Source organism: Xenopus tropicalis, chromosome 2, assembly GCF_000004195.4.
Source record: "Xenopus tropicalis strain Nigerian chromosome 2, UCB_Xtro_10.0, whole genome shotgun sequence".
Lineage (NCBI taxonomy): Eukaryota > Metazoa > Chordata > Amphibia > Anura > Pipidae > Xenopus > Xenopus tropicalis.
The window spans coordinates 41,440,995-41,456,694 of record NC_030678.2 but is presented as its reverse complement, the minus strand read 5'-3'; the positions used below and the strand labels follow the sequence as shown (position 1 = coordinate 41,456,694).

At 40.4% G+C, this 15,700-nt stretch overlaps 1 protein-coding gene across 1 annotated transcript; it reads left to right on the top strand.

The window, feature by feature from the left end:
* Nucleotides 1–7,412: 7,412 nt before the first annotated feature.
* LOC116408594 (fibrinogen-like protein 1-like protein) lies at nt 7,413–11,142 on the top strand. The gene is made up of 3 exons (XM_031896200.1): nt 7,413–7,464; nt 8,593–8,763; nt 10,196–11,142. The coding sequence occupies exons 1-3, from the start codon at nt 7,461–7,463 to the stop codon at nt 11,140–11,142; spliced, it is 1,122 nt and encodes a 373-aa protein (XP_031752060.1). The 5' UTR covers nt 7,413–7,460.
* Nucleotides 11,143–15,700: the final 4,558 nt, after the last annotated feature.

The window sequence follows — 15,700 nt, the reverse complement described above, 5'->3', positions numbered from 1 at the left end:
TCTGTAATTACTTTTATACACTTTCGTTTTCTGGTGTTACTGTTCTTTTAAGGCTAATGTCACAAAGAGCAGATTCTCGGCCTAGAATCATTGCATAGTGAGTACTAAGAGGGGGTTGTTAGCAAAGTGAGCACTAGAACAATGGCTCCTGATCTTCATTATTGGAATTGGAAACCACTCTAAGGAAAAGAAACAATCTTTCAGTAATGAAGGGAGGCCCGGAAAACAGTATTCCTCCAAGCAATGCCCTTTGGACTGTTATGGAACATTTAGCCCCACTGGATTTGTGCAACTTAAAGGTATACTAAAGCTGGCCATACACGCACCGATACTATCGTACGAAACCTCGTTTCGTACGATATTCGGTGCGTGTATGGCATGTCGGCAAGTCGATATCGCAGGAAGCTGCTGATATTGAACGACTCGCCGATCGGCCAGGTTAGAAAATTTTGATCGGGCGCCATAGAAGGCGCCTGACCAAAATCTGCCATCAGGGCTGAATCGGCAGAAGGAGGTAGAAATCCTCATCGTTAGATCGCCACGTGTATGGCCAGCTTAACATCAGTGACTTCAGTATAAAAGTCTACTTGTAGCTTGGCTACCCATGGACTATATGTGGGATACTCTAGGTAAGTCCTGCCAGTTGGTGGTGCTAACATGTCTAAAATTGCCACTAACATCTTGTGCTAATTGCTGGTTAAAATTACTAGAAAATCACATCCCTGACCTCTAAATTCTCTTGCCTGCTAAATGTACCATGTTATGGTTTATGGGTCAAGAAGGCCCGTTACACTGACAACAACAAAAATTGAATATAGAATTCCTATATATTTGTTTTGGGTTTGATACAGTCCTATAAATGATTTTCACTTTATTTTCTTTCTAGAGCAAATAGAGGCATAAACAATGAAGTAATGCTCCTAATTTTAGGGTGACTTGCCATTTTTCTTTATAGATGTATATCCTGCTTTTCTGACAATAAAGTAGAATGTAAAACATAATCTGCTGAAGTGAGTCATTTTGTTTGTTAGCATTTCTGGCCATATGTTAGGGGAAAAGATACTGAGAGATGAACTAGAATTAATTTAATTGTGTTTATGCATAACTGTATGTTACAATTTAGTAGCTTCGATAATACACATGGGGCAGATTTATTAAAATGTGAGTTTAGAACTTAAAACATAAAACCTTACCCACATTCTATTCATTCCTATGGGTTTTTTAGATCCCATAGAAATGGATAGAGTGTGGATGATTTTTTTGTGTTAAGCTTTAAACTCATATTTTGATAAATCTGCCCCTTAGTGGCTGATTTATTATTAATCAACCAGGTCCTATTTTTTACATCAATATGTTAAAAATCAAAAGGTGTCTAGGTTTTATTGGTGACATTTTAGTTATTTAAATCATAAAATTGCTACATCATTACAAAAAAATTTTGGGGGGGAAGTAAAATAACAACAATAGACATTGTTCTTTTTAAATTACTGACTGTAATAGATATAAAGGCTTGGAATAAAGGCAAACTAAGGAGTTTTGTTCACCTAGGCCCCATATTTATAGGATGGAGACCATATGCTGTTCTTACGCAGTCTGGGAACATCCCACTTAGGGGTACATGAGTCTTTTCTTCTCAAATGCTAACTTATTTAAGAAAAAAAAAGTGAAAGAATATTCAAAAAAAAGCTGCCTCGAAACTAGAAGTTTTGGATTTTTGACACTGGTTTTTGTGCGACAATTTGAAAAGATTTTCAGGGCAACAACTTGAAAAAGTCGCAGTTCCTGTGACTTTTTTCCTGCGCTGACTTTTTCAGTTTGGAATTTTTTTTGTAATTGTCTGACATTCCTGGAAATGTTTAGTCAAGTTTTAGTAAAATCGGCCCCTAAGTGTAATGGCCAAAAATGCTCAATTCTGGTCTAATCAGAGCACTGAACCTTTTCCCAGCTGACTTCAGAGTCTCCCATGTAGCTTCTGGCAAACTGTAGGCAAGATGTCATGAGAGTTTTAGATAGAAACAGCTTTCTTTATGCCACTCTCCTATAAATATGTGACTGATAAAGCACCTGGGCAACAGTATGCATAGTCGCTCCAATCTCAGTCACCAAGGCTTGTAACTCCTTCAGCGTTGCCATGGGTCTCTTGGTCGCCTTTCATTAGTCTCCTTCTTGCATGATCACTCACTATTTGTGGATGGCCTGGCAGCCAGTTGGCCTTTCCATTTCCTAAACACTGATTTACCTTTAATACAAGACATAACCAGTGGCTTAGAAATGCTCTTGTATGTGTCCCGACTTATTCACAGAGTTGCTTGTCATGTTCTTTATTCTTTATGAAGTAGCGTTTACCATAATACTGATTTACTAGATGTTGGAGTTGCTAGACAGACTAGTAATAGTAATAATAAACTAGTAATACTTGAGACCCTTTGAATATACACAGGTAATCTCCATTTAACTAATTATGTAACTTTGAAAATGAGTTGGCTGTACCAGTGTTGTAATTTTGTCATCTTAAAGTGAGTAAATTTCAATCAGTTTTGTGTTTTTCCATTACCTGTGAGCATCCTCTTCCTTTTTTGCACCACTAGCACACACATAGTAGAGCAGGGATCCCTAACCTTTTATACCCATGAGCCACATTTAAATGAAAAAAATTTTGGAGAGCATGAAAAGTATGAAATATGTTCCTGGAGGTTCCAATGGGAGCTGTAACTGGACATTTGATAGCCCCTATGTTGACTGGCAAAACTTGCCTCCTAACCAGAAATTCAAAAATAAGCTTTGAGGGAACTGAGAGCAACATCCAAAGGCTTGGGGAGCAACAGGTTGCTCACAAGCCACTGGTTAGGGATCACTGTAGTAGAGTGAGAACCCAAACTTTTACATAAAAGCAGCATTTTCACTCTACTGTGCATGTGTCGGGCCCCGGTACTGCAAAGATAGAAGAAGGAGGAAAAAGGAACATTCACTCACAGAAACCCCGGGTCCAGGGTAGCAGGTAAGTGATTACAATTACTTGGGGGGTTCCTAACAATTTCACTTGCCAGTGATTGTACCTTTCCTTCTCCTTTAAAAAAATTTAGCAATAATAAAAAATAATAAAGACTAATTCAAACGTTGCTAAGAATAAAACATTCAATAACATACCAAAAGTTAATTTATAGGTAACCTGCTTTTATTAAATTGGATTTTCAGTCCTTTTAGTTAAATCAGTAATTTTTATATTCATGTTATTAGTGAAGAATGTTTAAAAGCATATAGCTAGCTAATCATTGTTTTTTTTTTTACTCCCAATACAATGATATCTACTGCAATTATAAAACTGATGCTAGTGTTCTATATGCAATTACGTTACTATTTATAAAATGTGGATTGGACTTTTAGTTATATGGTTACCATGACAATCCCAGATGCGACTTTCAAACCCAAAGTGGGCATATTCTGGCTCAGTTTAATTATTTCTAGATTGTATTATGGCTTGTCACAGATTTCCTGGAATAGTTATTTGATATTTCACAATAAAGCTGGAAGGGCTAATTTACAAACAGCAGCGCAGTGCAATTGCAAAAAGAAGCAAATAGTCGTATGTATTAAAGGTACATATTTGCAGCAGGAACCCAGTCTGTCTGATGAATCATGTGCAAAAGTGCCTACTTAGGCACCCCCACCCTGAATGTGTCAGTAATTCCAGGGCTCCCGCTGTGGGTTATGTAAATATGCATAGCAGACTTGCACCTAAAGAGCAGAAGTGACCTATAAGGCAATCCCCACTTCTAACCATGAAAACACGCAATCACAATTGTGGGGATTGTCTTCTAAATGTAAAGTAAAAAAGACGTGGTGATAAAACCTTCTTAAATGATGCATGAAAGAACAAAAGCTTCTTCTCTTTAAAGGAGACATATCCTATAAAAATTAACAATGTACCAGAGAATTATACTCCTCTAGATATAGAAGGATTGTGCTAAAAAAGTTGTATTTCGAACTGATTTATTGAGAAATTTGCCCAAAACCCCGCCCATCCATCTCACTTCCTGCTGGCTGAATTCTCTGGATGAGCTGGGGAGCCGGTGGCTCTCAGTACACTGCACTGTAGGATAGGAACCAATCAGCAGCTAGGCTGACCTGATAGGGAACTGAAGCCTGTCTGTGCTTGTGTGACTGCAGGGCTATGATTGGCTCTCCCCCTTATTAATGATATTCTTATAGCGACCTTACACAGGGACCTCTCCAGGCAGTAGTGTTGTAAATGTATAGCATGTTTGTTTTGATTAGCTGCCATGAGTCACTGCCCTTTGATATAAGTGTGGATAGCTGTAGGTTGCTAGAGAAAATAGCTGTAATTAGCTGCCCCTGGTAACTAGGGCTGTGGCACACAGAGAGATTAGTCGCTGCACGACAAATCTCCATTGTCGCGGGCGACTAATCTCCCCAAAATGCTATACCACCAGCTGAAATGTAAATCGCAGGTGGGATGGCATACACAGCGCCGCAACCGGCGAAGTTGCCACTCGAGGCAACTTCGACAATTTTGGCAAATTGCTGCGCCACGTATGCCATCCCACCTGCGATTTACATTTCAGCTGGTGGTATAGCATTTCAGGGAGATTAGTCACCTGCGACAAGGGAACCAATGTATCTCTTAGATGGCACTCTCTGCACTAGTGATGCTCACCCTGGTCCAAGCGCAGAAGTGGTAATGATTGCAGGGAATGAGGTGGGGCAGAATTAGGTCTGTTGTCTTAAGCTGGCCATACACGCACCGATAATATCGTACGAAACCTCGTTTCGTACGATATTCGGTGCGTGTATGGCAAGTCGGTGAGTCGACCGGTATCGCAGGAGGCTGCTGATATCGGTCGACTCGCCGATCGGCCAGGTCAGAAAATTTTGATCGGGCGCCATAGAAGGCGCCTGAGCAAAATCTGCCGTCAGGGCTGAATCGGCAGAAGGAGGTAGAAATCCTATTGTTTCTACCTCCTTATCTGCTGTTTCAGCCCTGACGGTGTGTGGCGGATCTGACGATGTTTCGTGCGACCAATGGTCGCACGAAACATCGCCAGATCGCCACGTGTGTGGCCACCTTTAGGAGGCAGTCAGAACAGTATCACCCCAGGCCACAGTATTATTGTTCCCTGCAGAATGCAATTTCCATAAGTGCATCCGGCTGAAAGGGAGGACCGGCTAGCTCTCGCTGTATGACAGGTCTGTTTGCTTAGGAGGAGGAAACTACAGCACAGATAAGATAGGGCACAGGAGTAGCTCAGAACAGATGCTAAACCTGTAATTAGTGGGAGGCTGCACGAGAGATTTCATAGGTGTGTCAGAGTCATTCAAGTCTTCCATGAAGATGAAAAAATGCTGAAGCTACAAGTTAGTTCCACAGCAGTTTTGGTTTTAATTGAATAATGGATTCCAATTGATTACATGCAAAATTAAAGAATAACTATACCTCCACCCCACTCCTATCTCCTTTAATGCTTATATAGCACCTCTGTGGCAATAAAACATCAGGAGTGGTTTAATGTTTAGTATGCCAGGCTAGGATAGAGCAGGGGCTACTCCTGGCCCTCACACTTAGTACAGGGTCCTCTCTTTATAGTGAGAGGATCACCAAACATTTCGCTGCATAAGAGATTCTTTAGAAGTTATATTTATTTGGTTTGAAAATTTAAAGAACAGTAACACCAAAAAATGAAAGTTAAGCCGGCGCTACACAATAGAACTAATTTCAGATAACCTATTGTTTCTTCTACACAGTGAAGTGCTGTTATCATATTTACCATTAGGTGGGGTATGGGAGCATTTAAGCAATACAGGTGTCAAGGAGTTATCTTGTTACCTTCCCATTGTTCTGCTGATCGGCTGCTGGGGGGGGAGGGGTGGCATCACTCTAACTTGCAGCGCAGCAGTAAAGAGTGACTGAAGTTTATCAGAGCAAAAGTCACATGGCTAAGGGCATTTGGGCTATGTCTAGCCCCATGTCAGATTTCAAAATTGTGTATAATATAATTTGGGTAGCAGTACCAGTACAATTATCAAAAAATCAAATAACTATCAGTGGGTGAGTTAGTGGCATTGGTGAATGTGTAATGTTTTTCTAATTGTATTCTAGCATTTGTTTTATTACATTTTACATGTGATACTTAGGTTATATCAATCCTATAGTACACCACAACCGTGATATATTTTCTTGCATTCCAATGAAAGTTTTGAACACGTAACATGTGACTGTGGTCACGGTGCCACAGTGTGACACACAAAGTGGATTTCTACATAGAAACAGTCAGTATTCTGCCTAAATTCACTCCTGTGTCTGCAACCAGGTCAATGCAGAGGCTCCGGGTGCAAGCATATTAGAAAGCAGCTAGGAATGTAGGGATGGATTCTTGGCCTGCTTTTATCTGGGATAGTGTGGCATTAGTCTAAAAAGCTGGCTTTTATTTCACTATCCTATACTAATAAAGCGCATCTTCTGTGAGTCGGAAAAGCTGGCTTTAATTTGACTATCCTATACTAATAAAGTGCATCCTCTGTGAGTGGGATCTTTCTGTTTACTGCACGGATTTCTCATTTACTCAAATAAGAATGTTATATTTATTGCTGCACAATACACAGGACACCAGCCCCAACTGATTATATTGGAAAGTGCTCTGTCTCATGTACTATATATGTACAGCAATAACTATGTTCTATACTGCACCCTTTTATTGGAAACTGAATGATGCACAGCGGGATGTGCTGTACTTTGTGTGGCACATTTCTGCACCAATCTTTTTCTGTGCTTTTTTAATCACAGCATGAAGTTTACAGCTTCCATGCTATCTCGCCATTGTTTAAAGTTGGCCACACACGGGCAGATTTCAGCTTCAGATTTGACTCCTTCAGATCGATTTGGCAGCTCATCTGCCCATTTATGGCCCCCTCAACATGCCTAACTGACTAATGTTTGGCCTAAAATTGTCCAGATCTCAACTGGGCAGGCGTGATTCTCCTGCCGGATCGGGGACCGCATCGAACAGCCAATAAACCGCCCTAGAGCCAAACTTTTGAATTAGCCCAATACCATCCAACTTAGCTGGCCATATTGAAAGAAAATCTTAATGTGTTTGGCCACCTTAACTCACTTGGTTTGCTCCATGCCTCTCTTATGGAAGGAAGCCTAATTTTTTCTTACTCTGCTTCTTTACACAATAAAAAGGGTATGTTTGCCATCCTGCTGTTGTTTTGGAAAATGGTTCTGGTCCCCGTAAGTAACATCCAATGTGCAGCCTTATCTTATTCTAGCTGCAGTATGGTATGCTCTCACATCTCTCTGGCCACACCTGGTTATTAAATATCATTTATCTCGGTTTCCAGCTGTCCTGATAGAGCAATTATACCCCCACCTAGTGCTCATAATCTGTATAAATAGAACTGCTGGTTCACTGAGTATCTGAGCTCAGCTCTTCTGGACCAAAATGGGTAAGGTGTTCACTTGTACAGCTTTTATTATGTTACAGTGCTAGATTTATACAGTCCTTTCTGTTGTGTGTTACATTATTTATTGTATGCTTCTCTTCTCTTCTTAATTATCAGCTTTTAGCTGAAACTCAGGGTTATAAATGTCAATTTATTCATTTATTCTGTAAATGTGCTATACCTATAGTCAACTCAGTGTTGTTAATGGTTTATAAAATGGTTTACAATGCAAAAAAATGAAGGCTGAATTATTTGCCTAAAGTTATATAAATGGGACTAATTTGTTTGAGTGGTTTTAGAACTTTTTCTACTTAAACGCCCCTTTTTATGCTGTATATGATACTGTATATGATGATGTATTTGATGTGCTATACCTATAGTCAACTCAGTGTTGTTAATGGTTTATAAAATGGTTTACAATGCAAAAAAATGAAGGCTGAGATATTTGCCTAAAGTTATATAAATGGGACTAATTTGTTTGAGTGGTTTTAGAACTTTTTCTACTTAAACGCCCCTTTTTATGCTGTATATGATACTGTATATGATGATGTATATATATATATATATATATATATATATATATATATATATATATATTTATGCATAAGTGTGTAACAAACATTTTCTTTGTTTTTAAGACACCTTAAAACAGTACCTAACTTTTGCAATAGGATGCTGTACACTTAGAGAGTTCATTACCATGTATGCTGTATACATTAAATAAGTGAGACGTTTATAGGTATGGAGGGTAAGGAGCTCTCATTGGGTAATGTAAAAATAAGTCTATAGTTTGCCCACATTTAGTAACTCAGCTGGCCAGTAAATGCTACCTGCTGATTAGTTAGGTTAGTAATAGGTTACTAGACAAGTAGCAAACGTCAGACCAACCAGTGTCTTGTGAGCACCATGTTGCTCACCGACCCTTGTGATGTTGCTCCCAGTGGCTTCAATGCAGGTGGTTATTTTTTAATTTATAGGCTGCTATTGCACAGAGAAGCTACAAAAAACACAGTCACAGTCCTTATTGTCCTTACAGTTACTTAGCTGTCTGATTTACCTTTTACTAATGATGGTAATATACATGATATACTAATTTATATAATATACTTTTTATATTTTTTGTCATTACAGGGGTTCAGGGAAAGTATGGGCATCTGCCATGGCTGCTTTTGCTTATTGGGGTGCTAAGTTTAGTGCATGGGGACACATTGGAAAAGTCTGCAGGATCGACCATTGAAAACCTCAAGTTTCTAACTGGTGTACATTTGGAACTAATCCGTAATTACCAAACCGGAAGCCCTGGTGAGCAGCATTCAGCCCTCTGCACACATATTAGTTTAATGTTATAGTTTTATATTATTTAATATCACAGTACTACAGTGATCTGGTAATTCTCTGACATAAGTTTAAGGTATAAGTTTAAGGTACACGCCTTGAACAATAGTGTCAAATATCTTCATGCTCAGATACCATGTGTTCCATTTTTTGATCAATTTAAAGACAAACAAAACACATGAACAGAGACAATAACAATGAAACATGTGTATCTACACTAAATAAACTAGAGTATGTCTCTGTATCTCTTTCATTGCCCCACAGGGCTCGAAGAAAATTTAGTAATATCAAGCCATGTAGTTAATTTGGACGTGTCCTTCATTTATATTATGATTGTATGTATGTATGGTTGCATTTAGGTCCGGTGCCACCCTAGGCACTAGATGTAAACAACCTCCCAGGTTGCGGAAGTGACATCATGCACACAGCTGCACAAGACATAATTTTAACTATGTGTGACATGTGTGTCACGTTTGCCCTCCAGCACCGCTCTGCACCCCCAGCTCCACTGTCGGGTTTTCACAGGTATAATCTGGAAGTGACTGTGGAGGTTTCTAATTTGTTCAGTTTGGAATTTCAGCAGCTATCTGGCTGCTAGGGTCCAAATTTACCTAGTAACCAAGCAGCGATTTGAAAGAGACACGGGAATATGAATAGACAAGTGCATAAATATAAAGATAATAAATAAAAAGGAACAATAAGAATAAAACTGTAGCCTCGCAAAGCAAACTATTTTTGGCTTCCGGGGTCAGTGACCTCCATTTGAAAGCTGGAAAAGGTCAGAAGGCGGCAAATAATTAAAAACCTATATAAAATAAAAAATGAAGACCAGTTGAAAATTTAGGCCATTCTATAGCATACTAAAAGTTAACCTGACAGTGAAGCACCCCTTTAAGCAGGCCATAGGTTGATTGTGCAGTTTATCTAATCACAGCCATGCTGACCGACCATCTGAATATTTATGCAAGGTCAAGGCCATTTTATCAATAAATCCTGAGGGATCACAGATATCAGAATCTTCCAGAATCTGCCTATGCAGATAGTATTGGCTAGGGTATGGCCAGCTTTATCTTGAGCAGAGGAGGCTGAAGGAATGCTTTGGTGCTCTCTGCAATTCGCTAAGGAGCATGTATACCTAGATGCAATTACCCTTTTGAGTACTGTTTAAAAATGTGCAGTTTAGCATCCAAATTAGCACTTTGCGTAACAACTCTACAATATTCAATAGTTTATTTTCAGTGCTCTACATGTGTTTCTTTCATTTTTCTCTTCTTTTTAAATATAATAGAAAATTTGGTATTCATATTGCATAATAATATTGCAAAACTGTACATGTGGCATCAATGAAAGATGAACAGTAGCTGCCATAATAAATAAGTTTCCACATTTTGCTTCACAGGGACAAGTTACCCAGAGAGCTGCTCTGTAATAAAGAATGGTCAGAGTGGTCTATATATTATAGAACCAGTTCAAGGGAGAAGGATAGTAGTAAATTGCGTGCTTGGCACAGAAGGAGGGTGGACCATCATCCAGAAAAATTGTCTAAAAGACAGGAAGATGTGGGATGCTACATGGGAGAGTTATAAAAGAGGCTTTGGAGACCCAAGAGGTGAACACTGGTTAGGAAATGAGTATATTCATCTACTGACCTCCCAGAAAATGCAGAGGATACGATTCCGGATGTTAAATGCAGCTGGTAAAAACTGCACAGCCAATTATGATTATTTCTCACTGGAAGGAGAACAAAATTGCTATCGAATTCGACTGGGGAGATATTCTGGCACTGCTGGAGATGCTATGACTTCTGGGGTGCCTGAAGCTGGACATGATAACATGAAATTTTCTACTCATGATCGTGACAATGATTTGTCTGGAATGAACTGTGCCTTCATTGGTGGTGGTGGTTGGTGGTATGAAAATTGCAGATATGCTAATCTTAACTCGGGAACTAGCATTTACTGGCACCAACTGTGTCGAGGGGATTGTCATGCAAGTGAGATTCTTATACAGCCAGCATACAACTGTCCAGAAGGTGGTGGTGGTGGTGGCGAAGGGGGAGATGGTGGAGGAGGTGACAGCGGTGGAGGAGGAGATGGTGGAGGAGGAGGTGGTGATGGTGGGGGAGAGGGTGGTGATGGAGGTGGAGGTGGTGATGGAGGTGGAGGAGGTGATGGTGGGGGAGAGGGTGGTGATGGAGGTGGTGATGGAGGTGGAGGAGGTGATGGTGGGGGAGAGGGTGGTGATGGTGGAGGAGAAGGTGGTGGAGGTGGTGATGGAGGAGGTAGTGATGGAGGGGGTGGAGGAGGTGGTGAAGGAAATAAGCCAACTACACCCAATCCTTGCTGAAAAGGGCAAATAAAAATTATATTCCATCAATGTTTCTTTTCCTTTTTTGAAATATTTGCCCTTGCTGCATTTCTACTTCCAACATGTCAAATTGTTGTTCTTCTTGATCTTACTTTAATGCTTCTATCCCAAAAATGCTACTGGAATATAAAACTCTAGTTCAATAATAATGAGAATTTTTAGTCATACAGTGAGTTGTCCATCTCTCAATAGGAAAACCAACACCAGTCACAATGCTCTAGAACAGTGCTGTCCAACTGGCGGCCCGCGACCCCCCTCTGTGTGGCCCCCCACCTGTCTGGCTGCTTTGATGGCTTACCTTTGAGTAAGCATTAAATGGTATCAGTACTGAGATTAACTGGCCCCCTGCATGGTTCTCACCTCAGATTCAGGCTGTAATCCCTCTGTATTGTTTAAAAATGTAATTTATTATTTGACAAAATTGGAAAACTGGGCAGCAAACTGGAAAATGAGGTTCAATGTTGACAAGTGCAAAGTTATGCACTTTGGTAGGAATAATATAAACGCGAACTATCTACTGAATGGTAGTGTGTTGGGGGTTTCCTTAATGGAGAAGGATCTAGGGGTTTTTGTAGATCACAAGTTGTCTTATTCCAGGCAGTGTCATTCCGTGGCTACTACAGCAAATAAAGTGCTGTCTTGTATAAAAAAGGGCATTGACTCAAGGGATGAGGACATATTTTTGCCGCTTTATAGGTCCCTGGTAAGGCCTCACCTTGAGTATGCGGTGCAGTTTTGGGCTCCAGTCCTTAAGAAGGATATTAATGAGCTGGAGAGAGTGCAGAGACTGCAACTAAACTGGTAAAGGGGATGGAAGATTTAAGCTATGAGGTTAGACTGTCGAGGTTGAGGTTGTTTTCTCTGGAAAAGAGGCGCTTGCGAGGGGACATGATTACTCTGTACAAGTACATTAGAGGGGATTATAGGCAGTTGGGGGATGTACTTTTTTCCCATAAAAACAATCAGCGCACCAGAGGTCACCCCTATAGATTAGAGGAACAGAGCTTCCATTTGAAGCAGCGTAGGTGGTTTTTCACGGTGAGGGCAGTGAGGCTGTGGAATGCCCTTCCTAGTGATGTGGTAATGGCAGACTCTGTTAATGCCTTTAAGAGGGGCCTGGATGAGTTTTTGAACAAGCAGAATATCCAAGGCTATTGTGATACTAATATCTACAGTTAGTATTACTGGTTGTATATATATAGTTTATGTATGTGAGTGTATAGATTGGTTAGTATAGGTTGTGTGCTGGGTTTACTCGGATGGGTTGAACTTGATGGACAATGGTCTTTTTTCAACCCTATGTAACTATGTAACTATGTAATCCCCTGTGTTTTTCACACCTTTTAATACCTGCATTGTTCACCCCCTGCAGTGTTCACACCTCAGGCTCAGGCTGTAATCACTCCCATTGTTCACTTCTTCACACCTCAGACATAGGTACTGTAGGCAGAGTATGGCACATACAGCCAGCATAGGGCAGGTAGAGTATGGCACACACAGGCAGCATAGGTCAGGGAGGGTATGGCACACACAGGAAGGGTAGGGCAGGCAGAGTATGGCACACACAGTCAGGGTAGGGCAGGCAGAGTATGGCACATGCAGTCAGGGTAGGGCAGGCAGAGTATGGCACACAGAGGCATCATAGAGAAGGCAGAGTATGGCACACACAGGCAGGGTAGGGCAGGCAGAGTATGGCACACAGAGGCAGCATAGAGAAGGCAGAGTATGGCACACACAGGCAGGGTAGGACAGGCAGAGTATGGCACACACAGGCAGCATAGTACAGGCAGAGTTCTGCCTGTGTGTGCCATACTCTGCTTGCCCTATGCTGCTTGTGGGAGGTGAACCTGGCAGGGGTTTGTTGTGGGAGTTTGTTAGCAGTTGGAAATAGCCATTAAATGGTCCCTAAGGTGTGTAATTATGTACTGGGGGTTGCTGTGCTATCCACAGGGGAGGAGGAGGCATATGGAATTTAAGGGTATATCTTAATATGACATAATTCTTTCACATATGAATGATGGTTGATATCCCCACAGTAAGGACCAAGCATTTGGGATTTTGCTGTGCTACCACCATTGTGATAAAATGGGTGTGGTTTGAAGTGGGTGTGGTTTCAAAAAGGGGAGTGGTCAAAACTGGCTTCCATTAGCGGCCCTCCACCATGTATGCTAGAGAAATTCCGGCCCTCGGCACTGTAGAAGTTGGACAGCACTGGTCTAGAACAAGTTATAGGCAGACAACATAATTTTGTGCACAAGGTACACTGCAAATTATTGTATACATTCATTTGCATTACATTATGCACATCAATGAACATCTGCTTTTAATTTTGTACAACACAATTACGTTCCCATGGCACAAATTTCTTGATATACAGTGAAGGACAGAGAAGTGTCTTTCAAGTTAAAATTAACATTTGCTAATCATTCAAATTCAGTTAAATCAATGGGAGGCAACAGGAGCAGTTCAAACACTAGGGCTTTCATGAAAGGAGGTGCCACAGGGTGTCATGGAATGCTTAGGGCACAATATCCAATAGTGGAAGCCACTGTGTCTATCTTAAAAAGCTAGAGCACCTTGCATGTGTGATGCTGGAATTCCATCTAGGGTAAATGGGTGTGATTTTGTAAAATGGGTGTGGTATATGGAGGAGTGGTCACAAAGTGGGAGTGGCCATCTGCAAGCAGCAGATATTTTCTGTATCCTGCTTTATGATTTTCAAATGTTAGGAGGAATGTCAGTGATGTTGGGGATGTCACTGCGCACCACTCACTTATAAAAGCCATAAAAACCGGAGGAGGTTTTAAACTGGACAACCTCCTCTAGCCGCCTCCTCCTTTTTTCTTGCATTCCTTATTACGCATTCCTTTAACCATCTTCTCTTCTTATCCCAAAGATTATCTCATTTTGCCATAGTAGCCATTTTGCTAATTTTCTTTGCTCCTCCATTAACAACTTCTTACTGATACCTTGCTTCCAACCCCTTTATGCAAGTTTTCCCTTTTTCATTTACTTGTTCTCCCATCTCTTCCTCTTCATTTTCTTATATTTCTGTTCTGCACATTTCTGTTATCTTCACCTTTTTACTGCTCCTTACTTCTCTCAGGTTCTCAGCTTTATTATGGCCATTCTATCCTCTTTCTTCTTTTGCTTCTGATATTATCATCTCCTTTTTCCAAGCATTTTCCGATTTCCCTCTCTCTCATCTATATTTTTGGACTATTTCCCTCGCCTGACACTGGTGCCCAGTAAAGTAACTCAATCCTTACTTTGGAAAGTGCTGTTATACAGAATAGAGCGGGATATTTTTTTTAGCCTAGCCTATTTTATTAAGTGCAGCCTTTACCGTTCAGTACAGCTTGCTGGGCAAAGTATATAACTGTAAGCACATTTCAATGTATGGGAAGACTTACTTCACTGAGCACAGGGTGTCTGGATAAGAAGTCACTTACAAATGTGGAGTGGACAGAAAGTGGGGAAGCTTTCAGGCGACTACTGATACTTTTTTTGTTTTTTGCCTTAAAGTAGTCAGCCAGATCAGCAGGGGAACAGGGGGCCAGGGTGAGATAACTGTTAAAAACCATATTACAATAATAAAAAAGGAGACATGTTTTTTTAACTGATCTATATTGTGAAATTGCTTGAAATTATGTTTACTTTTCAAAAAACTTATGTTGTATTTGGCTGAAGTTCCCTGTAAGTAATAACATGTTGTACAGGTGTCAGGTAGCCACACCAGTGCATTCTGCTCTAGGCACCAATGGGGAAGATGTCTACAATAAATTGTCAAAATCCATTACCAATTAAGAACAAAACACTCCAGGTTAAAACCATTATGCAGTACCTACATCATTCTGTATACAGAATTTAAATACATTTATTACAACTTTTTTAAGGCAGCTTATACTTAGCAACTTTCCATTTAGTCTTCATTATGTATTTTTATATAGTTTGGTTTTTTTTTTGCTTTTTTTCTTCTGACTCTTTCCAGATTTTAAATGGGGGTAATTTACCCCGTCAGGCATCCCGTCTTACGTTTAGCGTGGCAAAATGTTCTTGGCCACGCCCATTTTTGTGACCACACCCCCTAAACACCACCCCATTTTATAAAGTTTGGCAGGTTATTTAAAGTTTGAATACATTTTTGGGGTCTTGTTTTATGTGTTATTACTCTTTTGCTAAAGAAGGTGAACTTGCCCTTTAAGCTGATGTCTTAGTTTCCCTAAGAGACCTATTTAGCTTATTAGTTACAATTGTATCTAAGTGCAGGTGTTGCCTGTTGAGTTTTCCGGGTTCTCTGCCAAAAGCTACTTATTTAACTAAGTTTTTTTTGCAGGGAAATGAGAGACTTTTCAATAAGAATCCAGGACTGTGGGCTTAGCTGTTAAAATCAGGACTGTCCTGTTAAAACTGGGACAGTTTGGAGATATGCTACGGACACTGTGGAACCTACTGTCACCTTCAAGTTGCAGTAGCTGAAGAGTTCCCACAGCAGCCTGCATTAACTGACACCGTTTGACACTGAGCCCTGGAGTTA

What these genes read in the sequence shown, in the direction of transcription:
- LOC116408594 (XM_031896200.1), top strand. An exon ending in TTACCAAACCGGAAGCCCTG is followed by an intron (nt 8,764 to 10,195) that starts GTGAGCAGCATT and finishes TTTGCTTCACAG; the next exon opens with GGACAAGTTACCCAGAGAGC.